General features: G+C 44.3%; 1 protein-coding gene across 5 annotated transcripts in view; it reads left to right on the top strand.

Annotated features, from left to right (window-relative positions):
• The window catches only part of LOC126999049 (folliculin-like), a 162,031-nt gene that overhangs the window by 71,003 nt on the left and 63,982 nt on the right, over nt 1-27,046 (top strand). For all 5 annotated transcript variants that reach the window (XM_050861426.1, XM_050861427.1, XM_050861425.1 and 2 more), the window contains one exon: nt 12,400-12,484. In XM_050861426.1, the coding sequence (XP_050717383.1) occupies nt 12,400-12,484 (85 nt within the window). The remainder of the gene's footprint in view (nt 1-12,399; nt 12,485-27,046) is intronic.

The raw sequence follows: 27,046 nt of genomic DNA, 5'->3' as shown, positions 1-27,046 counted from the left end.
GGCTGTAGAGGACACGAGCGCTCAAGTCTGTGTGGCAGCACCTACCCTAATGAACACCCTTGGTCTCACACCCAGCCAACTACACAGTCGGAGGGGGCTGCGCGACCTTGCCAATGTACACCTACCCACCCTCGGGGCGTCATCTTGCCACATCAGCATTCCTAGCCGCTCCACCATCCAAGACATCTACTTCGTCAGGTCAGTGAATCAGATCTACCTGTCCCTCACCGCCTGCAAAGATCTCAGCCTGATGCATGCCGATTTTTCCTGCCCTCCGCCCTCAGGAGGTGCCATAGATCAGGGGGAGCACGCCAACAAGAACGACCACGGCCCACCAAGCAGACGCGTGCTATGCCGCTACCACCTTTGGAGGAAAATGTTCCCAGGTTGCAGGAGTGGCTCCTTGCTCACTTCTCAGTGTCGATGTTCGACACAGAACGGTATCCACTACCAGTAATGGCTGGGCCTCCACGTCACATCCACCTGTCTTCCGACGCGGTGCCCTACGCTTGCCACACCTCTGCCTCGGTCCCCAAGCACTGGGAGGAGGAGGTTAAGAGGCAGTTGGACGAGGACATCAGAAGAGGGATGATTCATCCAGTACCTGCCGGGCAGGCCACAGAATGGTACGCCAGGATGGTCGTGGTGGCGAAGAAGTCCGGTAAGCCCCGCCGCACGGTGGACTTTCAGAAGCTCAACGCGTGCTGCCTGCGGGAGACGCACCACACCCCCACACCATTCAACATGGTCTCTGGAATCCCACTGCACTCTTACAAGACCGTAGCTGACGCGTACTGGGGCTACCATCAGGTAGAGCTTGATGAAGAGAGCCGCCACCTTACCACTTTCATCACGCCCTGGGGCCGGTACCAGTATTGCCGGATGCCCATGGGGCACTGTGCAGCTGGGGACGCTTACACAAAGAGGTTTGACGACACCATTGCCGATATGCCCCGGAAGTACAAATGCGTCAACGACACCCTCCTATATGACACGAGCGTAGAAGAGGCCTTTTAGCACACTTATAACTTCCTAGAGGTGTGTGCAAAGGCAGGGGTAAAGCTGAAGCTGGAAAAGTTCCAGTTCTGCAGGAGAGAGGCCACCTTTGCGGGCTACCACTTGGGCTAGGACACTTACGAACCGACTGCTGAACGCCTGACTGCTATCAAGGACTTCACGATGCCTGCACAGCCCTCCATCACTGATGTGTGTTTGTGGTTCGGGCTTGTAAACAAGTTGGCGCCCTTCCTTGCCACCGCACCCCTGATGGTGCCGTTCAGGGACCTGCTGAAGAAGCCCACCGGCAAGTCCATCTTTTGGGATGAATGCCTCCAACAGAAGTTCATGCAGGCTAAAGAAGTTATTTGCCAACTGGCCAAACAGGGGCTGGCATACTACGACAAGACTCGCCCCACGGTCGCTGTCACAGACTGGTCCAAGGACGACATCGGGTTTGTAGTTATGCAGCAATATTGTTCGTGCCCCACAGGTAATGTGCCTCTCTGCTGCAAAGGGGGCTGGCGCCTGGCGCTGTGTGGCAGTCGGCACCTCACCCCCACTGAGTCGGGGTACGCACTGGTGGAAGGAGAGGCCCTGGCAGTGGCCTGGTGCCTGGGCAAGGCCCATCTCTTTCTACTAGGGTGCCCCAACCTCGTGGTCGCCACGGATCATTGGCCCCTAGTGAAGCTCTTCGGTGACAAGGCCCTCAAGGACATCGCCAATCCTTGACTGTTTCGGCTGAAGGAGCGGACCTAGCAGTACAAGTTTACCATGCAGTACTTGCCAGGAAAGCACAACATGGCAGCAGACTTCCTGTCAAGATACCCTGGAGTCAAGGCCAATCCAGACGAGGTGGACGAGGAACAGGATGACGTCGAGGCCGCAGTCATGGCAGCGGCTACTGTGGCTGCTCTGGACCTGAGCAGGTGTGCAACCCAAGACAAGGGACTCGTAGTGAGAGCGGCACTCGAGGATCCTGACTACCAGCTGTTGGTGATGAGAGTAAACAGCGGTGACTGGAGTCCACAGAGAGCGCAGGAGCTCGTCTTCCTCAGGCCATTCTACAATGTGAGGGACTGGCTGGCTGTGTCTGGCAGCTTAGTCACATACACCTTCGGTCAGGGAAGTGTGCGGTTTGTCATCCCTGATGCCCTTCAGGAGCAAGTAGCCGCTAATCTCCATGCCAGCCACCAAGGACTTGAGTCCATGTTGAGAAGAGCGAGGCAGACAGTATACTGGCTTGGGATTGAAGGCGACCTGCGACACCACAGAGCTGTATGCGACTTTTGCAACGTGCATGCCCCATCACAGCCGCCCGAGCCCCACCTTCTGACACCCCCACCTGAATACCCCTTCCAACAGACCGTGGCAGACCTGTTCCTGCTGGGGTGGTCAAACATACCTCGTGTGTGTCGACCGGCTCACAGGGTGGTTGGAAATTGCGCACCTCCCCTCCGGCACCTTCTCCAGCAAGATCATGAAACACTTCAGGCAGTATTTCACCAGGTGGGAAGCCCCAGAGGAACTTGCAACCAGCGGAGGGACGAACCTGGTGAGTGGGGAAATGGCTGTCTTCCTTGAGAGGTGGGGTGTCACCACTTGAATCTCTTCTGTTCAGTATCCTCAGTCCAACGGTTGGGCCAAGGCAGCGGTTAAGTTGGCCAAGAGGATACTGCAGGACAACACGGAATCGAGGGGTAGCTTGGACAATGACAAAACGTTCCTCGCCCTTGGCCAATATTTGAATACCCCCCTGCAAGGAGTGAACAAGTCTCCCACCCAGATGACAACAGGCAGACAGCTGCAGGATGGCGTCCCCATGGCCAGGCAGAACTACAGATCGAGTTGACCCACAGTGGACGCAGACCCTGAACGAAAGGGAGCTTCAGATGGCAAGATGGCACGAAGTAGTGCAGCAACAGCTCGTCGGCCAACCCCACTGGCGGCACCGCCTACAGCCAGGAGCCCATGTCTGGGTGCAAGACCAGGTCACGATGGAGTGGAGCAAGTTTGGCATGGTGGTGGAGGCTCACCCACATCACCAGTACGCCATAAGGGTCGACAGTAGCAGCCACATCACATTACACAATCGTGGCCACCTGAAAGAGGCATCGCCACCTCGGGAGCCTCCTGACCCTGACGGCGCCCCAGATCAGCAGGTGTCACCAGCGGGGCGGCCTCCCAAGCATAGGTCACGTCCACGATGGCTGGACGATTTTGAACAATGATTGCTCCCCACCCATTATGTTTGGTTAGAGTAAGTTAGGTAACATGTCTTGGATTGGTCAGTTTTGCTTGTTTTGTTTGTTAATTCAGATTGCCCTCACAATCTTAGGGGGAAGTTGTGGGAGTTTTGGCCTAGCTGGCAACTCTCATCAGGTGGGAGTCGGCGGGCAGTTCCCGCCACCATGCTGTATGGAGAGGACACTCATTTACAGCTGTCAAGAGCAAGCACACCTTTGCCCTCAAACCCCACACTACCTGATGAAATATTTTCCTCCTTGTGGTTCCCATACAAATGAAAAACGTATTTTCACCACAAAAAAGTCTTATGCATCTATCCAGGACGTAAATGTAATGGAAATTAGCCAAGTGTTTGTGAGTGTCGGTACTGAGACAGCTTAGGTTAAGGGGTCTCCCATTAGGTAGGTTAGGTTAGGTTTGGTTAGTTTGAATTTATTCCGGACTCAGTGTGGGGCAGCGGAAATATGGCAGAAATACACAGTGCAAGATGGGATAGGGCGGTGGTGTTTCGTGAAATACCTCCTCGAAGAAATAAGTCGCTCTGGTGTCCACCACGCATGCACACTGGGGGAATACATGGCAGTGAAAGCATTAATTTGCCTGGTTTTGTTTTAGTTTGTCCACTTGTGACCTTTGTGAGTGGTGAGTGAAATAGAAAAACAGTAAGCAAGTTGAACCTCTCTCTGCGAGTTATTCTGCAACTGTGGCGACAGGTGTACAACAGACATTGAAAAGTCAATTATTTATTGATTTGTGACAGAAACAGTTAGCAGACTATTTCATAACACACCGAAAACTACCAAAAACAAAAATTTTGTCTGCCAGTGCGAGCTAGACACACTAGTAAAATTTTACCCATACCTGTAACAATACGGCCCCCATGCAGGGCCCCACTTCCAACCAAGCAGCCTCAGTGCATTGCAGTCCTTTGCCAAGTGTGCTGTGCAGTTCTGCAGACAAAGTGGAGACATTCTGTACCGTCTCCGCCAGTTCTTTTCCCCTGCACAGTTGCTATCCATTTACAGGGGCCTTCTCCGCCCTCGTATGGAGTATGCATCTCATGTGTGGGGGAGGTCCACTCACACAGCTCTCCTTGACAGAGTGGAGTCAAAGGCTCTTCGTCTCATCAGCTCTCCTCCTCATACTGATAGTCTTTTACCTCTCAAATTCCGCCGCCATGTTGCCTCTCTTTCTATCTTCTATCGATATTTTCATGCTGACTGCTCTTCTGAACTTGCTAACTGCATGCCTCCCCTCCTCCCGCGGCCCCGCTGCACACGACTTTCTACTCATGCTCATCCCTATACTGTCCAAACCCCTTATGCAAGAGTCAACCAGCATCTTCACTCCTTCATCCATCATGCTGGTAAACTCTGGAACAATCTTCCTTCATCTGTATTTCCTCCTGCCTACGACTTGAACTCTTTGAAGAGGAGGGTATCAGGACACCTCTCCTCCCGAAATTGACCCCTTGTTTTGGACACTATTTTGACCTCTGTTCAGGAGCAGTGAGTAGCGGGCTTTTTTTTTTTTTTTTTATTATTTACACCCTTGAACCGTCTCCTTAGCTGTAAAAAAAAAAAAAAAAAAACGATAAAAAAAAAAATACCGATGTTTATTAGGTTCGTCGGTATTATTGTATGTATCTCTAAATTACCGCCGCTTGTAATGGACTTTCGGCATTAACGGACTAAGATTCCCCATATATTAGTCCATTATATCGAGGGTTTACTGTACTTGGTTAAGTGATGAGTTGACATTCTAAATATCCTGCCGTGGGTCCTACCTCCCCCCTCCCCCCCTCCCCACCACTTTCCTAATGCGCTGCCCTAGCTGGGCTGAGGTTAGGCAGGAGGGGGGAAGGCTGGCTGGACTGGGCCAGCCCACCCACTCTTACCTCTCATTTGTCTGTAGAACTCAGGCTGTAAGTACTCCTTATGCTACAGTAAGTAGTCCCTACTCTACCAGTTTATAGGCCTACTTACAATCAGGCCAATAATATTAACAATACTTGGTTAAGTAATGAGTTGATATTTTAAATATCCTGCCAAGGGTTGAGCAGCACTTGGTTTATATAGCGCTCCTGCACCTCCCCCCCCACTGCTACTATAGCAGTTTATAGGCCTACACTACAGTGTGCTATATAAGCTTACTGCTAGATCCAGCAGATACCAGTTGGCTAGCAAATGACATCTATAACAACTGATCCCTCCTGTAGGCGACCATCTACTAGAAACAACAACCATAGTTGAATGAAGCATTCACAGAAGGTAAGAAGATGCGGCAGAGGTGACACTGGCCACTCATAAAACTGACTTATTTATTTGTTTACACTGTCCCCCTGCCAACATAACCCCCGGTGCAACGACTCGGTGGGGTGTTTGGCTAATGTTGCCATCTTGGCCGAACTTGGTAGCTCTCTTTTGTAACACTGTACAACGTTGCTTGGCGTAAGGGTAAATCAAATTCAGGGCTGGGGCTAGGTGAACTCATGAGGACAGAGCCAGGTTTAGGAGGGAGGTTAGGAAGCATAGGAAAGCTGCTCTTTCCATGGCAGGACATTTGAATAATATTTTATTGTTAAATGTAAATTTCGACTTACAACAAATTTTACTTATGACCAGCCTGTTGGTTCCAAACCCTGTTGTAACTCAAGGGCTACCTGTATTTCTTTTTTGTTTTCTTTAGAGTTGAATTAGGAAGTCAATTACCATACAATTACCAGTTTTCTGGAATATGAAATTTATTCTTCAAATATATAACTGTCTCAGCAGATGTCTAGTTGATTTTTAAATCAATAAAGAACAAAACAGACTTACAGCATCAGTCATAGGAGATGCCGTCCCCCCTATAAAACCAATGAGGGATATGCGCGTCATGACGGATGTCCAATTCAGCTACGGTCTATATGGCAACACTTGGGGGTATCTGGTAACCCCAGCGGTGTTCCTCAAGTCTGTAGGGTACACAATACACGAGTCAGTGGCTCCCAGGCCTTTGTATGGGGAGATACTCTGCCGCCATTTACCACCCGCAACCTCAGATTATTGTATGTTCGCTATTTCTTCATGCTACGACGCTACAAATGTCTCAGGATGGGGGCCAAGACCTGTCCCAAGGAGGAGAGGGCTAGAATTTTGGCTCTGAAAGAAGAAAATGTCCCAGTATGTGAGATAGCGCGCCGTCTGGGACGTGACAGATGCACCATTCAATGCATACTGGCGGCCGACTGCCCCGGTAGGCAGGTGTTCCCAGTGAGAGAGTGAACAAAGTGAACTAAGGCTTCTGCTCGGCCATACATATCTACATCGCCTAATTTAAGGCTCCTTTTGTTACCCAGATAACTTCAATCAACATGTGGTGCAGGCAACGGTAACTCCGGCCTGACTAGTGAGGTAACAGTGTGAGCCTAAATAGCCAAACTACAAACAGTTACACATATCAACCTCAATAACCACCTAAAAACTTGAAACATAAATGGTGGCAGCGGTGGGAGGCTTCCGCTCGGCCATACATATCCACATCACTTATGCTGGGGTCACAAATTCCTGAATACATGTATGACCCCCGATTGCTCCCGAACGTGAAAATCCGTGATTTTTTGTTCATTCGGGAGGTAAGGGATTATAGGGGCCGATGTTTCCCCGATGCATGTGAATCGTCAACACCTACCGAAAGTCGAGCACCTAGCGCCGATAGATAATGATGATCGAATCATAATCGTATTGCAATACGATGGCGTACCCGAAGTTCGCAACCGGGTCACGATGTACGCCCCGAATTTTGGGACAACAGGCCGCGCCCAGGCCATGCCCCCACAAGATGTTCATAGCTGAGGGCGTATGTCGACAGAGTACAGAGGACATACGTCGACCGTGTCCAGACCCTCTTTGCCACACCCTGAATGTCGGAAACATTCGTAGTGACACCCTGTATGTCGCCAGTTAAAGTAGGCAACTACAAAAGGCAGGAACCCACCAAACACCATGCATTCACAGTTCCCCTGCAGCATTAGCAACATCTCCCAGTCATTCGCCATGGAGGACTTTGACATGATAATGTCACTAATAACACCCAAAAACGTGGCGAACAGGCGTGTAATGTACGCCCTCCTGAACTACAATGACGCCATTGAACGAGTGGCAATAGCCAAGGCCCTGATCCTGCAAGACGAGCAACAGGAGCAGCAAGCGAAGACGAGGAAGCCTAGATCTGTTTGGGTGCGGCCCTATATGGAACGAAGAATAAAATATGGCCATTATGACAACCTAATGCAAGAGTTGGCCCGAGAGTGTCCAGAACTGTACAAGAACTGCACCAGGATAGACCGCCAGCTATTCGATGAGATAGTGGAACGTGTCACGCCCTACATTGAGAAGAAACGTACCTGGTGGCGCAAACCCATTCCTCCTGGCCGTGACCCTACGTTTCCTCGCCACAGGAGACTCCTACAAGAGTCTACAATACTCCTTTCGAGTTGCCCACAGCACTATAAACCAGATAGTACCAGAGACCTGCCAGGCCATTATAGCTGTGTATGGTGACGGGAGCTCAGGACACCCCAATCCCCTGATGAGTGGAAAGAAGTCGCCCATGGTTTCGAGGAATGCTGGAACCTTCCACATTGTATTGGTGCTATAGACGGGAAATATATTCACCTCCACAACCCTTCCCTTGGTGGCACATACTACTTCAATTATAATAAGTTTTTCTCAATTGTTCTCCTGGCCATTGCTGACTCAGCATACATGCAAGTTCCTCTGTGTCGACGTGGGTGCCATTGGGTCAGAGTCAGATGGTGGTGTTTTCGCACAGACACGTCTTGCTGACTTGCTGAACAAACAAGATGCCAAGCTGCCCCCACCCCCGGAGGTGTTGTCTAATGATCCTAATGGCCCACCCATGGAGTACTTCCTGGTCGGTGATGACGCGTTCCCTCTGCGCAGCTACCTCATGAAACCGTACCCCTCAAGAGGCCTTTCCAAATCAGAATGTATCTACAATTACCGACTCAGCCGGGGCCGAAGGACAGTTAAGACACCTTTGGCACTCTTGCAAACCGCTTCCGGGTGTTCCACACCTCCCTATGCCTCACACCTGACCATTCAGAGGTTGTTATTCTGGCCTCTTGCGTACTTCACAACATCTTTAGAGGACGGAACCCACCACCTCATCAGCATCACCTGGTGGGCTGGCAGGCCTGGGTTCCAGGTCACCAGGCACGGCAGGGTCGGGCACAGTGGGCACAGTGGGGGTGATAGCAGGTGGTGCTGGCAGTGTAGGTGTCCCCATAGTTGTGGTGATGGTGGATGTGGTGGGGTCGACAGGCTGGGAGGTTGTAGAGGCGGCTGTGGTGGGGTTGTCTGCCTGCCAGGTGGGTGTGTTGGCAGTGGTTGTGGCTTTCCGCAGCTTCCTAACTTCCCTCCTCCTCATCATGGTACAGTGGTGGGATGGTAGGGTGGCAGAGTGGCACACAGGGACTGATGTAGTAGGCAGTGAAGGGGGTAGAGTTGGCTGGAGAGAGGTGTTGTGGTGTGCGATGTTCGGCTCCGGTGTGAGGAATGTCGTCAAGGGTCACCGTGGTTCCTTATATACCCCCAGACCGCCGTTGCCGGCTTTTACGCGCCACACGAGGTGCGGCGCTTTTGCCAGATTGCTCGCGAACTTCGGCATTATTTCCGAAATTTGTCGTGCCACCCCGTACTTCGGCGTGCCACCCCGAAGTTCAGGGATAGTGTTACGATGTTCGGCGTCGATGTTCAGATCATCGTAAATATAGCGGCGAACTTCGGGAAAAACTCATGATGAATGACAATTTGGGCCACGCAGGCCGATCGCTTTGTGCAGTTCAAAGCGATCAGGGCTGGGGGCTTCGCGCCAAAATTCCTCCTGACCCTCGTGGCCTCTCCCGGCCCTCATGGTAACCCTACTGAACCTACACAATTCTCATTTCTCATTTCGTTACATACCCCTTCAATGTACGTAATCGGTTGCCAACTACTATTAAACGTTTCTTCGGGAGCAGTCGGGGCCATATTCGGGAATGTGTGACCCCAGCATTAATTTAAGGCTCACACTGTTACCTCACTAGTCAGGCCGGAGTTACCGTTGCCTGCACCATATGTTGATTGAAGTTATCTGGGTAACAAAAGAAGCCTTAAGTTAAGTTATGTAGATATGTATGGCCGAGCAGAAGCCTTAGTTCACTTAGTTCACTTTGTTCACTCTCTCTCCCTGGGACATTAAAAGGTGTGTGGTTTTTAAGGGTTTTTAGTATAAAATTGTATTTACAATCTTAACTATAGTTACAAAGTTTATGTGAGCGGTCGCACTAAAAAAAAAAGGAGAAAAGCCACACCCAAAACGGAGCACACATCTTTCTCGTCTGTTTCCTCCCCACCTTCTCTCTGCTCCTGGTGCTGCCCGCTGCTTTTATTCCGCACCTCTTCGCCGGAAGTATTAACCTTCCGGTGTCGATGCTGCAGGTTCAACGGAACTTCCAGCGTTCTGGTGTCTATGGTGCAGATTCTAGTGTCAGCAACACTCACTCACCCACGGCATAAACAGCTACATGTCCAATAACATCCTTTGGTCCGATCCTGAGCTGGTGTTTTAACACATACATTCATATGTACATGATATTTTTACATTAGTGCCTAACATGATGCCAGCGCCGGAGAGCAAAAAGCTATCTGGAATTTGAAGGGCGCGCGTAACTATGTCTCTGTCGATGCTAATTGACTAAATGGCACCTCTTTTGTCCCTTACCATGATAATACCACCACTCCGTGCAAAAAATAGCTTTCAGTTCCTGCCTACGCAACTTGGAGTCTGTAGAGCGATTATTTTCTCTCAGCTGATCTGTTTCGACGGTCTTCCTTTAGTTTTTGCTCATTGTGTGCGTGCTGAGCATAGTCTTGACACCTCCAATTATATACGTGATGTTCTAGATGAACCAAATCCTGTTCACAGGAGTGTTCAGAGAGTGGGAAGCGGAAGTTGGATTTTTTTAAGAATCATGGAATTCCAGCCAAACGGTCAGTTCAAATCATAATCTGATATCACAGAGTTATACGGATGATTTTCTTCAACTTTTATTTGATGAGGTTCATTCCAGAATGAAAAAAAATACAAAAATTTACAAAAAATATTTTTCCAAGTTTCACTACAACTTTGGTTCTCTGTAGGCAGTAAATTTCTGAGTCAAAGATTATAAACTATATTTTTCAGACTCCATCGTGATAAAATGAGCAACTTTTCTTCAATAAATTTTCCTGTACGTCGCACCAATAAAAAGTTGGAATTTTGGGGGAATCATGGAATTCCAGCCAAACGGTCAGTCCAGATCATAATCTGATTTCACAGTTGAGTTATACGGATGATTTTATACAACTTTTATTCAATGAGATTCATTCCAGAATGAAAAAAAAAACTTCCAAAATTATTTTTTGAGTTTCACCACGACTTTGGCTCTCTGTAGGCAGTAAATTTCTGGGTCAAAGATTATAAACTATTCTTTTCAGATTACATCATGATAAAATGAGCAACTTTTCTCTTCAATAGATTTTCCTGTATGTTGCACCAGTAAAAAGTTGGAATTTTGGGGGAATCTTGGAATTCCAGCCCAATGTGACAACCTAGAAAGAAACGAATTTCACAGTAGGGTGCACTAGAAAATTTTCTATAAAACATCTCTTTTCAGTTTCAAAGTCTATTTTCCGCTGACTTTTGCATTATGGGGGATCTTTCAAAAAAAAAAATTGCGGTTTAATGGGTTTAATTGTTGTGTTGTTATATGCTGAATACTACAAAAACAAAGGTAACGTTTGATAATCAATTGGCAGGACCACAAATGATGATCAGGAAGAAATAATTGGAGCAAACCCATCCCCCAAAAAATAAGGAACCGGAAAGTGGATAGCATTGGGATGGGGTGCTTTTGGTAAACATAGTATAATATCATGACTAGCAACCTGCATATTCTTCTGAAAAGAAAGGTGTACAATTAGTTTAGCCTGCCAGTCCTAGCATATGCTTCAGAAACTAAGCACCTTACAACAAGATAAAGAGAAAGCTAAGAAGTACATATTGAGGAATAAAGAGAGAAAAGCTGGTCTTAATGTAGAGATAGGAATTGGGCATCATTAATTAGGTGGTACAGAATGGCTGAAGATAGTGTGATGGTGATTAAGACTAAGAAATGAACTTGGACAGGCCCTCTTATGTAGAGAATAGGTAATTTGTTTGACATATGTAAAACAATCATAACCTTGGACTTGTAGATGTCAAGTTAGAGACAAAAGGAGAAAATATCACAATGACAATTGAAATATAACAGATAAAAAGCAAATTTTACTACAGATGTGAAAAAAAGAGAACACAACAGTTTTAAATTTTCTGGAGCAATTGATCCAAATAAAACCAGCAAGAGGGGTGATACAGCTACCAATACTACAAGAACCAAAGCAACAATCCCTCACCATTAGAAAGATGTACCCCTAGACAGTGCCATCCACATGGCACTGTTGTTACAGCATGGTATATGTGTATATTGTATGTTATATATATTACAATATGGTGATGGTCCAATAGTATATGGTAGATATGTACTACAAGTCAGGAAATAACCGACAAAACATTTTAGTAATCTTGATAGAGGTCAGGATTTTTTTTTATTTATTTATTTTTTTTTTTTTATTTTTTTTTTTTTTTTATTAATATAACACTTGAAAAGGGGTTTCGTCTTTGACACTGGTGCGTTTTTGACAGTGGCAAATATGATGTGTTCCATGGCATTTCTCCCTCCCATACTTATTTAGTCCATCATTTTCTTTGGTAAAAGTATTTTCATGGATATTAAAATATCAGATTTGCATTGAAGAAATAATATGCAACCATAGTCATCATACAAGACATACTTATTTTACATAATTTTACTTGATCATATACTAGTTGACATAAATGACAATGCATATGATATTACATTTCTTTTAAGAGCTCCCTTTGAAAGTAGTATCTATAACAAAGTTCTCATCCATCTTCCTTCCTTTTTTTATACTTTGATGACATTTCTATATTTTTATCCAACAAAATCAACCTGGAAATGGAATCTGAACAAGGTCCTTTGATTATTTAACATAAAACTGCTTTTCACAGATATATGAAACTGAGGAATCAAAGGTGAGCCACCGAGCATTGAGATCTGCAGCTGTCATGATGGATAACTTCCGCAAACAGCGAGGTAAGTTACTACTAATGTATAGGGATACAGAATTGTGGAATGATTAGATACAGAGCATGTATTATTGAGTAAGGAGGGTATTCATGGTAAAGCATATTGAGAATGCTGTGTGAAAAATATAAGATTATGGCAAAATAAATCTTCATTGGGATTGTGTCAAGAAGAGAAATAGAAAAGGGATAGGGTACAACACATTTTTCAGCATGTACAGTCTCCACTGCTTACAAACATATTCGGTTTGTAAGTCCATTTGTCTGCATTGTATGTATACAGGATTGTACAGTAGTGTAGTATGTATATGTGTGAACATCAAGGAACATAGAAGTTTACACAGTGTAAACATATTTGAGAACACAGGAAAATACATACTGTACTCTTGTAAACAAAACATGTCTCCTTCTTCTTCTTCTTTTTCTTTTTTCTTATGCTTAACGTCCTTATTTTCCCATATGGGGTGGGACAGTTCATTGAAGATGTTGTCTTTCATACTGGTATGGAGCAGGACTTTTTTTTGCCTCAGGATGCCCTTCCTGATAAGCAACCCCAGCTTACTTTGGATTACCTACCATGGCCAGGCTTGGAGTTGTCCATCTCCTAGATGGATTGCCTACTTTGGCTATGAGCCCAGCCCACCTGGGTTGGATTGATGAAGTGGCAGGACATGTCCACACAACGGTGGGGTAACATGCTCCGAGATCATCATCATCATCATCATCATCATCTCGTTTAATGTTCGTTTTTACTCTTCCTGAGCGGTTGGATGCTTTATGGCTCTCCTCAATTCTACTCTGTCTTCTGCCCGATGCTCATCCAATCCCATCAATGCCAAGTCTTCGTGTATACACTTTCTTCACGTTTTCCTAGGTCTACCAACTGGACTCCTTCCTTCTACCTCTAATCTCTCCAAAATTCCCAGCACTGTATCCTCCCCTGCTCTCTTCATATGTCCAAACCATCGGAGTCTTTCCCTTCTGAGCACTGTTTCCAGGTCCTCTACTTAACATCTGTTAGCTACATCTGCACTGGACACCCTGTCTTGCCACCTGATCCCTGCCATATACCTCAGCATTCTGCAATCACTTGCTCTCAATACCTCCATCAATTTTCTAGTTAGAGCCCATGTTTCTGCTCCATCCAACATCACTGATCTAATACACGCTTGGTACACCCCTGCTCTGCTCTTTAGAGGGATGCTATGATTCACAAGTAAACTAGCCACCTCCCTCCACTTTAACCACGCTGCCGCCACTCTCGCTCTCACTGTCCTCTCCACTCCCGCCTCACAGTCCAGAACATCTTCCAAATAACAGAGATGTTCTACCTCATCCAGCTTTCCTCCATTTACCTCTAGTTCATCCCTCTCAGTTTTTTGTCCTTGCTGTTGCCTGAAAAGCTTATGCTTATATAAAGGCTGGCCTCTAACAATACATACATCAACATATGTAACTGCACCTAATAGGCTATTAATAAATGTTTCAAATGTTTCACAAGCTGGGCATGTAAAATTCTGCACTCCTCTTACATTTTTGAGGCCTGAGCATCTATGGTGGCACCACTGCCTGCAACATGTGCACAAGACTGAATTTACACCTACTCCCTTCTCACAGCATCCACATGGAGATTTTCCTGATTTAATCTTTCCCCTTGCTTCTTTTCCAGTCACCATGTACTTTGTTTTTTCCATATTAATTTTCAAACCTCTCCTCCATTCCTTCCTTCTATTTACTAAACTTTTCTTTCACTTCTGCTGTCTCTGCATTTACTACCAAGTCATCTGCATACAACAGCTCCCATGGTGCCTCTCCTTGCTTCCTTTGTTGCCTCCTCCATTACTGTTATAAACAAGAGCGGGCTGAGGGCAGATCCCTGGTGAACCGTCACTCCAATTTCAAACTCATCTGATGTTCCACCAATGTTTTCATTCTCGATTTTGTACCTTCAAATAGTCCCGTCATCACAGATTCAACCTATCGTTCTGGTATTCTTTGCCTTTTCAATGCCCATCTTATAATTTCCCTTGGTACTCAGTCAAATGCCTTCTCTAGATCTACAAAAACATGATACAATCTCCTTCTCTTCTCCATAAACCTTTCCTGAAGCCCCTCTCATAGTATATATTGCTTCAGTTGTTGATCTCCCAGGGCAAAAGCCAAACTGACATTTATCAATTCTTGTTATCCTCTCAGTCTCTTCTCCAGGACTTTTTCGTATACCTTCATGCCATGTTCCAGTAACCTTATCCCCCTATAGTTACCACATTTCAAAGCATCTCCTTTCCCTTTAAAAATGGGTATAGTATAGCTTCCTTTCCAGTCTTCTGGTATCTCTCCCTTTTTTAATACATCGTTTAACACTCTTGTCAATTCCACCTCTCCTTCCTTTCCTGCTGCTTTTATTAAATCCACTGTTAGCCCTGAAGGTCCTGCTGCTCTACCATTTTTCATTTCCTTAAGTGTTTCTTTTATTTCCTCTTCCATAATTTTTTCTTGTGGGCCTTCTACTTTTTGAGTTTCATTTATCGTATATTCATTTTCCTCATTTAACAGTTCACTGAAAAATTTACTCCATCTTTCCAATATCTTTTCTTTTACCACCATGATGTTCCCTCCTTCATCTTTTACAAACTTTGCCCCATCTACATCTGCTCTCTCTCTTTTCATGTGTTTCACAATTTTAAACATCTCATTTTTTAAATTTCTCCCTTCTCTCTCCCTCACCCACTCTTCTGTTGCTTTCTCCTTTGCCTTTGCTACCTCTTTTCTTGCCTTTTTCTTCTTTTCTTTAAACACCTCTCTATCTTCCTCCTCCTTTGTCTTCTGCCATTTCTTGTATGCTTCCTTCTTTTCCTTAATGGCTTGCTGCACCATGTCTCTTTTTCCTTTCTTCTAATTCCTTTTGCTTCACCACACACTTCTTTCCCTAACTTCATGATATTTTCTTCCAATTGTTCCCATCCTCCATTATTTTCCTCATTTTCCCTTTTCACTCTTTGTTCAAACTCTCTTCTGATTTCCTCCTCCCTCAGCTTCCACACCTTTATTTTTCTTTTTTTTCTTTTTCTTCCCTACCTTCGTGACTATGTCAACACACAGAAGTCTATGTTATGGCAGACACGCTTCCCCTGGGATCACCTTCACATCTTTCATCCAAAAATCTTCATCCTTTCTGTACACTATATAGTCTACTTGCGTTTCCACTCCTCCACTTTTATACGTTACCACATTTTCTCTTTTTTTCTTAAACATAGTGTTTGCCACAACCAGTCCCGTGCCCTGACAAAACGACAATATTTTCTCCCCTTCTCTGTTTCTTTCTCCATTACCATACACACCCATTACTTCCTCAAAGCCATCTCTACTTTGCCCTATGTAACCATTCAAATTTCCTCCAATGAACACCTCATTTGTTAGACCTGCCATCTCGTCATCCAGCACTCCCCAAAACTCCTCCTTCTCCTCGTCTGTCCTCTCCACCTGAGGGGCATACACAGAGAAAACATTGAATAGTTTCTTTCCTATTACCATTCTTATTAGCATTTTCCTTGATGTAATCCTCCTCACTTCTATTATATCCTCTTTTAGCTCCTCTCTCACCATCATCCCCACCCCTCCGACTCTCCCCTCTCCATCACTCTCCCCTTTCTACCACATCTTGTACTTTTCTTCCCCACTTCCTATCATTCTGCTTCCTTCACCCTTAAATTGGTCTCCAACATGCTCCGAGATACATTAAAAATTTAGCATGGGACCGAGTTATGATGGGGGGCACAGGGAGGTATTTTAAAGGTCTTGACAAGAAAGAAAGTGTGTACTTACAGGAAGGACTTACACACTGCCTTCTTTTTTGCTGGAGCTATCTGGTGACTGCAGCTGAAAGCAAGAGATGGCAAGCAATATTCTACCTCACTACAGCACTAGATGCATCCCCATTCTTGCTGTGGAGGCTTACCCTCTAAACAATATATATGGAATAGATAAATAGAGTTTATAGTAACTTGATTTGTCATCTTAGAAAATTGTTGTGAATAATTAAACTACTTATGCTGAAGCCTTTTATTATTTTTGATACTCATTTTTTTTTGTAAAGGGGTAGGGCTCACTAGCCATGGCCTCACTAAATGTGTGATATATATCTGCTGAGAGTGATTGTTAGTGTATAAAGACTAGATATAGCAAGAGTGAGGAACCATGGGATATATAAGAACATAAGAACGTTGGAGTCTGCAAGAGGCCGGTAGGCCTATACAAGGCAGCTCCTTTGACCCTAAGCTCCCGTGTATCTAACCCCACCTGATATCACTGTCCATGAATTTATCTAATCAATTTTTTAATGTGACAGTTGTATTGGCACTCACAACATGACTGCTAAGCCTATTCCACTCATCCACAACCCTGTTAGTAAACCAATTTTTGCCTATGTCCCTGTTGGATCTAAATTTATCCAGTTTAAACCCATTACTTTGTGTCCTACCCAGTTCTCTTACCAACAAAACCTTATGAATATCTCGAATATCTCCCTTATTAAAGCCCTTCATCCATTTATAAGCCTCGATCATGCCTCCACGCACCCTTCGCCTTTCTTGAGAATACAAGTTTAACTGTTTGAGTCTTTCCTCATATATGCAGACAAAAGATAATTCTCTAACAGACAGTGCCACAACCACCATGTAGCTGCTGGCTTCAGTGGCAGAAAAAGAGAGAGAGAGAGAGAGAGAGAGAGAGAGAGAGAGAGAGAGAGAGAGAGAGAGAGAGAGAGAGAGAGAGAGAGAGAGAGAGAGAGAGAGAGAGAGAGAGAGAGAGCCACTAGAGAGAGAGTGATTTGGTTACGTCATAAACAGTGAGAGAGTCGTTATAAAAGGTTAATAGGTTTGATATAGGAGAGAGAGAGAGAGAGAGAGAGAGAGAGAGAGAGAGAGAGAGAGAGAGTGTGTGTGTGTGTGTGTATTTACCTGTTTGTAGCATGCAGGGCCTGAGCCAGGCTCTGATAGTCCTGTCTCCATGTCTACTTTTATCCAACCTTTCTTTCATTTGGTGGACACTCTTCGCCTCCACCACTTCCTCCTCCAAACTGTTCCACAAATCAACTTTTCTATGAGGAAAGCTGTACTTCTTTTTGTCTCAAGCATGTTCCCTTTCTCAGCTTCTTCTTGTGTCCTCTCAATCAAAAGAGCTAACTTCGTAGAAATCCGACAAAAACTAACAGAAATACAACTATCAGATGACGGCAATGTAGAGGAAGCCTGGCTAAGCTTTAAAAATCATTTACGCACTCAGCAGAACACATTCGTCCCCTTGTGCGAGAAGCGAATTAACACTAATAAAAGCCCACCTTGGTTTAATAGCGAAATTAAACACTCAGTCAAGGAGAGAAAATTGTTTTACAGGTTAAAGAAAGAACAAAGCACACCTGAAAATATTAGACTTTATAATGATGCCAGGCGACAAGTAAAAAGATTAGTATGTCAGGAAAAGCGTAGATATGAAGAAAATATTGCAGCCAACTGTAAAAATAATCCGAAATCTTTCTTCAGTTACATAAACAACAGAAAGGCGATCAGAAGTGGAATTGGACCTTTAACAAACAGCGACGGTGCACTAGTGACTGACAGCCAACACATTGCAAACCTCTTAAACAATTACTTTTCCTTGGTGTTTAATATTAACAGTCTTCCTCCCACTACCACCAACACCAGTACTAATGTAAATCTCGAGCATGCATTACCTAATTTTGAAATAATAACCGATGAAGTTCTTAAAACTCTCCATTCACTTAAAACAAATAAAAGTCCCGGACCCGACAAAGTATATCCTCTACTGTTTAAAGAAACAAAGAGCGAAATACTCTCCTCCCTCACAACCTTATTCAATATGTCCTTGCGACAAGGCATCGTCCCTTCGGATTGGAAAAAGGCTAATGAGACACCGATTTTTAAGAAAGGAGACAAAAAAATACCAGGTAACTACCAACCCATTAGTCTAACTAAGCTACTTGAGAGCATAATTAGAGACAAAATTGTGAGTTACCTTGAAAGTCACTCATTAATTGGGGATTCACAACATGGCTTCCGTAACAAAAGATCCTGCCTATTAAACCTATTGACCTTTTATAACGACCTCTTCTCAGTTTATGACGTAACCAAATCATTGGACGTAGTCTATCTTGATTTCCAGAAAGCAATTGATAAAGTCCCACATCATAAATTACTTTATAAATTAAAGCAAATAGGTATTGACACTCAAGTAAACCAATGGATCGCGAATTGGTTGAGCAACAGACAACAAAGAGTGGTGATTGACGGATTTAACTCAGAGTGGGCGCCGGTCACTAGTGGCATCCCTCAGGGCTCGGTTCTTGGCCCAGTGCTCTTCATTATTTATATCAGCGATGTGGATGTTGGACTCAATAATTGCATTAGTAAATTTGCAGCCGACACAAAGATTGGTAACTCGGTTCTCACTGACGAAGACAGGCAAAGCCTCCAAGAGGATTTGCACAAAATTTCTGCTTGGTCGGATGGATGGGAGATGCCCTTTAACGTAGACAAGTGCCAGGTCCTTCAAGTTGGAACAAGAAATAAGAAGTTCGATTACGAAATGCGCGGCGTTAAACTCAGAAGCATTCAATGCGTTAAGGACCTGGGGGTCAAAATCGCGTCAAGCCTCGAATTCTCACATCAATGCATCGATGCAGCAAGTAAAGCAAACAGAATGTTGGGCTTCATTAAAAGAAACTTTTTATTCAAGAATAAAGATGTAATACTTCCGCTCTACAATAGTTTAGTCAGACCCCACTTGGAATATGCAGTACAGTTTTGGTCTCCCCACCATGCAAAGGACATTGCTAAATTAGAAGGTGTTCAGCGTCGGGCAACAAAAATTATCCCTTCCTTGCGCAACAAATCTTACGAAGAAAGTCTTTCCACCCTTAACATGTTCTCTCTTGAGTAACGTTGCCTCCAAGGAAAACTGATCTAATGTTTTAAAATACTTAATGGTTTCACGAATGTAGACAGAACAAAATTGTTTATGATCGATGACATTTTCCGAACGAGGAACCATGGCATGAAACTTAAATGTAGACAGGTAAATTCAGACTGCACCAAATTTTTCTTCACCAACGTTGTAGTGCGAGAATGGAATAAGCTCCCGGCATCAGTGGTCCAGTGTAACATGATTGACTCCTTTAAAAACAAGCTCGACCGTCACTTCCTTGAACTTAATATTAACTAGAGTAGAAAAGCAACGTTTTGGAGCCATCTGATTAATGTAGAATCACTTAGGTTTAAGGACAGACCACCTAGTCTGGACCATGGGGTCTGTGTGGTCTGATTTTCTATGTAATTCTATGTAATCCTCTCCTTTGCTCTCTCTCCATCAAGATCTTTCTATCTACCTTATCCATACCACTCATCAACTTAAACAACATTATCAAGTCTCCCCTTTCTCTCCTCTGTTCCAAAGTTGGCAGGTTCATGCATTCCAATCTTTCTTCATATGGCAGATTTAAGAGTTCTGGTACGTAGCTTGTTTATGTGCTTTTTTGGGAATAATGTGTCTTGCATTGTTACTTCCAAATCATTTTCTTCATGTACTACAGTACCCTCTCAAGTTTCGCGCTCGCTTCATTCTAAAGGTATAGCGCTAAACTCAAGATCGTGAAACTCATGGTATTGAAAACACTGAAAAAGCGCTTATTTGTTCCGACCCCTGGAAAAAAAATTTTCTTTTATTTATTTATTTTTTTTTTTTTTTACAAGTGGCTTATGGCGCTGGTAGACTATCCATCTGGGCCTGATGGTCGGCCCCGAGCCCGTCATGGCACAGGCAACTGTTTATAGTGGCGCCATTATAATTGGCTCATGCTGCCCCCTAGAGGTCACTTTTTTTCCTCCTTTACTCCCTTGTTATCTCAAAATACGTACCTTGGAAAAAGGAAGAAAATAGGAAGTGAGAGCGGGTCGTTTTAAAGCCACAGATGAAGCCTTACGATTGGCTGAGCTCTGAAAACACGCTTGTGATTCACTGGGAGTCCGATGACGTCATCACCGGTGCTCACCCAATCAGCGGCCTCACTGCCTTGAGGCAGTGTCACACTGGCCATTTTCCTCTAACCGTTGTGGCTACTGGCAACGCCTGTGAGCCCATCCGGGAGCAAGTTGTCAGTTGTCCGTAAGCTGGTGTCACACTCGGCCTTTTTCTTCCCACCGTGTTGGCGGCAGCTTGGGCAACCGGCAACTTTTCCGGGTGTGCGTCACACACATAAGGGGAAATTAGAAGGGTGTGTGGGGGAGGGGCAGTATGGAATCAGGTCATGTCATGACACACACACACACACACACACACACACACACACACACACACACACATAGAAAGGGAAATGAGAAGGGTGGGGGGAGGGAGTGTAATGCTGACTTGCCTGATGGGCGAGCCTCCCATAACCCACTTGGCCAGTGGGGTACCTCTTTGGCCGACTGATAAAGGAGTGGCTCTCCCGTAACGCTGGTCGCGGGTTCGATCCCCGGCGCCGGCAAAACCTTTCCTTGTCTGGATTAATTTCTCGTGTGTTTCGTTACACGAAGAGGACGTGTGTGAGTGTAGAGAAGAGAAAAATTCTGGCATTTCAGGAGGGGCAGAAGGGAGGGTCAGGTCATGTCTTGACCTGAGTCAGGTCATATCCTGACCAAAGCCATGATCTGACTCTCCTTTCTGCCCCTCCTTCCTCACACCATTATCATTCTCCTTCTGTGTGTGTGTGTGTGTGTGTGTGTGTGTGTGTGTGTGTGTGACAAGTCAGGACATGACCTGAACTGAGTCAGGTTATGTTTAGAACTTTAGACCAAAGCCCTGATCTGACTCTTGTTTCTGCCCCATCCTCCCCACATCCTTCTCATTTCACCTTCTGTGTGTGTGTGACAGGTATGGACATCAGGTCAGGTCAGGTCCTGACCAAAACCCTGACCTGACTCTCCTTTCTGACTCGCCCTCCTCACACCCTTCTCCTTCTCCTAGTTTTCATCCTCTCTATGTCATCTTTTACGAGAGGGGCTCATAACCAGAGTGAAGCTACACACCTCCTCTTGAGTGGGGGCTCGCGTGGTATTGAGGCTGCGCCGAGTTGAACCAAACGCGACGGGGAGGAGGCGGCAGGAAGTTCAAACGCGGTTAACGTGTTAATAAGTCTCTCTCTTTCTCTTGCCAAAGCCACAATGTTTGGAGGAAAACATCCAGTGTTATACTACCTCTTAACCCTTTCATTGCTAATCGCTCGCTGCGAGCTCCAGCCGCACTCAAATCTCCCACGTATGAGAGTGTTCCAACACTAATTCTCACGACACAGGATTGCCAATTGAGTGGGTTCTTCACTAAATTTGGTGGAAAATCATGACAGCCCAGCGCGGAAAATCTACGGACAAGCAGCTGGTGGATGTTGTTGACCAATATAGCGACATTTTTGCATAGCTTCACCTATCACATGACTGATATTTTGACCAAATAGTTGTAAATTTTGCACTTGGCAATACTGCCCTGCCAGAACCCCATCATCAAGAGATCTGCAGTAATTGCCTTACGGCTGACCGTCGCGCACGTATAAATGTACGTCTTCACAGGCAACACCCCCTGAACGTGCCTGTACTTTCGCAGGAGAGGCTTACATTACCGAATCATATAGCTCTTGGCCTCCTCTTTCCAATGGTGTTTTTTGTTTTTTAGCTGTGATGAATAGTTTTTGAGATACAGAGATTAAAAGAGCGAGCACTAGCATCACTTGCTGGTGGTGCTAAATGCTCGCTGCGAGCGCCAGTCGCACTCACAGCAAAAAAACGCCCCTGAACGTGCCTGTACGTTTGCAGGAGAGGCTTACATAACCGAATCTTATAGATCTTGGCCTCCTCTTTCCAATGGTGTTTTTGTTTTGTAACTGTGATGAAGTTTTTGAGATATAGCGGTTGAAAGAGATTCCCTTCCCCCGCTGGGGTTCCCGAGCGCGCCTGAGGGGATAGTCTCGTTGCAAGCGCTTAGCAATGAAAGGGTTAAGGTAGTGTGCGTGACGCCAGTGGTAAGTAGGCGTGACCCGTACATGTCAAAGCAGCATGAAACTCGGGGTAATAATATTCGAAAGTAGGGATGGTAAGAATTTAGGACTAACCACGACACTCGAGGATCGCGAAACTCAGATAGCACGAAACTCGAGAGGGTACTGTACCTTTAAGTTTTCTTCTCCAATCCTATATGCTTTCCTCAGTCTTTTTTTTTAGTTTTCCCCATTTCCATAAAATGGCACTCGTTTGAATTAAATTCCATCTCCTATAACTGGCTCTATCTATATACTCTGTCCATGTCTTTTTGCAGCTCCTCACAATCTTCCTCCGTCCTCACTTTTCTTATTAACTTTGCATCATCTGCAGAAAGGCTCATATAACTTTTTATACCCTCTGGTATATCGTTTATATCAGTGAACCCTTTACTATGGAATGAACACTTGCCCCAGCCTTGTCATAAAGCTGCAAATTTTGAAAAATCAACTGCTTTAGTGCAAATCGCCATAACTCCCTCATTTCTGGGGCTACAGTAAAGTTTTTGGTATCAATCAACGGCAACATGAAAAGGCTATATTTTTTAATCAACAACCGGGCTCGAAAACCAACTCAAAAGGGTAAAAAATCGAATAAATCCGCAAAAACGACTGAAAAAAACTACTTTTGAGTTCCTAACCATGAAACCCACTCATTTTTTGAGATTTACAAAAAACTTATTTAACAAATGATTTAGCCGTGCCAATGTGCTTTTCAATATGGTGCATACCATTTCCCTACTCCCAATAGTTTCATCGCTAGAGCTTGAAACCTTGAAACCTCGAAACCCCTGTCGAGCCATTTTGACGGACCTCCAGACACTCTGTCGTTTTTGTCTAGTGTGGCCTTGCTATTGCCTCTAGAAGGCTGTAATTTGACATGTAGCCCCTCTTGGCAATGTAGTTTGGCCAACTCAAAGAATTTTTTGATAGCTCGATTTCAAGTTCGTCGTCGAGCCGTCACAAAATACCCTGTTATCGGCCCTTTTGCCGCGATTTGGGCACGTCCTAGTCTTTTGCTTATAACTTTTTTATTTATTTAATGCTTTCCAATTTTTTTTTATTCTGGTTATTAACCTGTATTAAAAGAGCTTTCATTTGCCACCAAACACACCTTCCTAGCTTCAGTAGTTTTCACTCGAGCTCGACCAGAAGTCGCGATGAACATTCGGCGAATCTGACTCATTTCATGCGCCGCGACGAAAAACCTTCCAGATGCCACAAAAATTAATATATCTGCATAAAAATTCATGTGAACACTGCAATATGTTGACTAACTTGTAGTAAAACCATTTTAAGATATCTAAATAAAAAAGTTAATATTTTTTTTTAATTCTCTCTCTCTCTCTCTCTCTCTCTCTCTCTCTCTCTCTCTCTCTCTCTCTCTCTCTCTCTCTCTCTCTCTCTCTAATATACCATATATCCCGCCATATAAAATGCACTTTTTTAAAAAAAGACTCGAGAAATCACCATGCATCTTATACCCCAATGGTTAGGTTTTGGTAGGCCTAGGGGTTATTGTTAGTAGTGTGAAACCAACAACTAAAACACCTCCGTTTGAATGAAATATTCCGTATTTTGCGGTGTATAAAGTACATTTTTTTTCATTCGGAAAAAAGGTACCCCTGTGCGGTATATGCCGAAGGTACAAATTTTGATTGATTTAACTAATAAATAGTGTGATGCAATGGAAAAGGAAAGTGTGGATAAGCAGAAGACAGGATGAGGACATGTGAATCGATAAAACCATACAGGTCACCGTCACGAGAAGAAGACGGCCACGTGTGACGCAGTGTAAACACAAAACACAACACTGCCGCGGTGTGCCAGTCACCAGTGGCGGGTACCTTGGTGGTGATGGTTGATTACAGCGGCTATTACACGGGAACCATTTTGGTGGATCAGGGTGCTGCCTGCATGATGTGACTCTGCTCGGCGACCGTGGGGTGGACTTGGGCGGATTAGTCTGGGGGTATTTTTGCTGTGCAGCGGCCCGGTCAGCTGACGTTTTCTGTGACACAAGTTCGAAAAAACTGATATCCGTGGATGACTGAAGTGTTAATGTAAATGCATTTTTGTTTCACATTGTAAAAAGAACCATATTTAAACAAAATATGATTGACAGAAATTAATCAACACTTATTTTTTATTGAAAGTAGGTATACGGTCCCTGAAAGTCAAGATCAAGACCAATTGCTTGCCCATAGAACGTAGCATCCACATGTGACTAGTTCCCTCATTAGCTCGGTGAAAGTTACCGCCTGCACACTGCACAGTGAGTGAATCTACAAACCAACCCTTTTGTTTATCATTTCAAAGTCACAGCTGCTCGGGGTAAGAGCACTGTAACTCGTCAAAGCAACATACGGTATAACAGTAATACCTAAGTCTATATATACCAGGTCAAGCGAGATGACGTCACTTGAAGGTTAAAAAAAAAAAAAAAAACAGTTCAGGGATGACTAAAGTTGCGGCCATGTGTGCACTTTGGATGTGCATACTTGCCTTCTTTCACAGCGCGTTCAGGCAAGCCACTGATGAAAAAAATATGCCTTTTTATTGTGCTATTGCATGATTGTAATTCCAATACCTGAGGGGTGTGAAGGAGGGCATGTTGAAGTGATTGATTTAAATTAGTCCTCCTTTCTTTGTTTTCTCTAAATCCCTGTTTCTATATTCTCTAGTTTGGCTCCAAGCAGTGTCACACGTAAACCACGCCTCTGCCGTGTCTCCTCCCACAAAGCTGCATGACTTGACTTGGTATACATAGACTTAGAGTAATACAGTAAACCCATGATATAACAAAGTAATTGGGGGAACCTTAGTCCGTTAATGCCGAAAGTCCGCTATAAGCGGCGAAAAAAAAAAATGGAAAATAATACTGATTAACCAATAAACGTATATATATATATATATATATATATATATATATATATATATATATATATATATATATATATATATATATATATATATATATATATATATATATATATATATATATATATATATATATATATATATATATATATATATAATATACGAAATAAAGGGTTAGGGACTGAAAACCTTTCGTTTATCGATTTTTCCGCCATAGGATTGTTAATAAATAGGGGTTAGGGACCAGCAAAAAAAAAAAAAAGTTAAATATAACTATGCTTAAAAGCAATTTACTACTCACAATACAATGAAACGCAAGGCTCATAAATAATTAAAACAATTACCATTTCCTGTTCCTTTACTGTTATAGAAATGCATTACATATGTTAGGACAATCCTCTAACTCGTCACTACAACTCATCACTTAACATTGCCAATGTTTACTTCCTGCTGTGAAAGGCCAGTTTCAAACAGTACACCACGACCACTCCAAGCCCCCCCACCCTCCATCACCCTCACGTTTCCTCACGCTGGCTGGGATGTGTTTGATTCGAGTGTAAGGCAGGTTCACAAACTGGCAACGCTAAGTGATGAGCGTTGAAGTGGAGGGGACTGGACATGGACACTTGCTGCCTAATCACTGCGAAAAGCGTGAGGCTTTGTGACGGCTGCGCGGCTGATATAGACATCCATGTCTTTCGTGAACCGAAAATTGTCCTATATTTTTCACTTTCGTATATCCGAATTTTCATATCGGGATTTCCTGTATATATATATATATATATATATATATATATATATATATATATATATATATATATATATATATATACATACAGTAATCCCTCGCCACATCGCGGTTCACTCATCGCGGTCTTGCTGCACCGCGGATTTTTAGATTGTATCGTATCGCGGATTTTTTGCTATATCGCGGGGTTTTGTGGTTAAATAAGCATTTTCTAGCCTAACAAATGAAAACGATATAAATCAACATAATGAGGAACACACCTAAATAAGCACCTATGTCACCCACCTGTTTTTTATTTTTCCGTCGCGGCCTATTGTGCCGTTGGTCTTTTCCCTGGTTCACTCCTCCCCCACTTCCTTTCTTTCTTCTCCCTCTCCGTCCCCGTATTTTTCTCCTTCCTTCTCATTTCTTTCTTCTTTTCCTTTCCCCTCCCTCCCAGTTTTTTCTCTTTTAATCTCTCTCCCTCCCACTCACACCCTTTCTCTCCCCCTCTTTCAACACCTTTACCTGACCCTCCCTACCTCTCTTTTAATCTCTTTCCCTTCCACTCACACCTTTTCTCTCCCCCTCTTTCCTCACCTTTACCTGACCCTCCCTACCTCTCTTTTAATCTCTTTCCTTTCCACTCACACCTTTTCTCTCCCCCTCTTTCCTCACCTTTACCTGACCCTCCCTACCTCTCTTTTAATCTCTTTCCCTCCCACTCACACCCTTTCTCTCCCTCTCTTTCCTTACCTTTACCTGACCCTCCCTACCTCTCTCTTTTAATCTCTTTCCTTCCCACTCACACCCTTTCTCTCCCCCTCTTTCCTCACCTTTACATGACCCTCCCTTCTCTTCTTTTCCCGTCCCATTTCCTCCAC

The sequence above is a fragment of the Eriocheir sinensis genome, chromosome 15 (genome assembly GCF_024679095.1).
Source record: "Eriocheir sinensis breed Jianghai 21 chromosome 15, ASM2467909v1, whole genome shotgun sequence".
Lineage (NCBI taxonomy): Eukaryota > Metazoa > Arthropoda > Malacostraca > Decapoda > Varunidae > Eriocheir > Eriocheir sinensis.
Note: the sequence above shows the minus strand (reverse complement) of the source record. Positions and strands in the feature narration are given on the sequence as shown.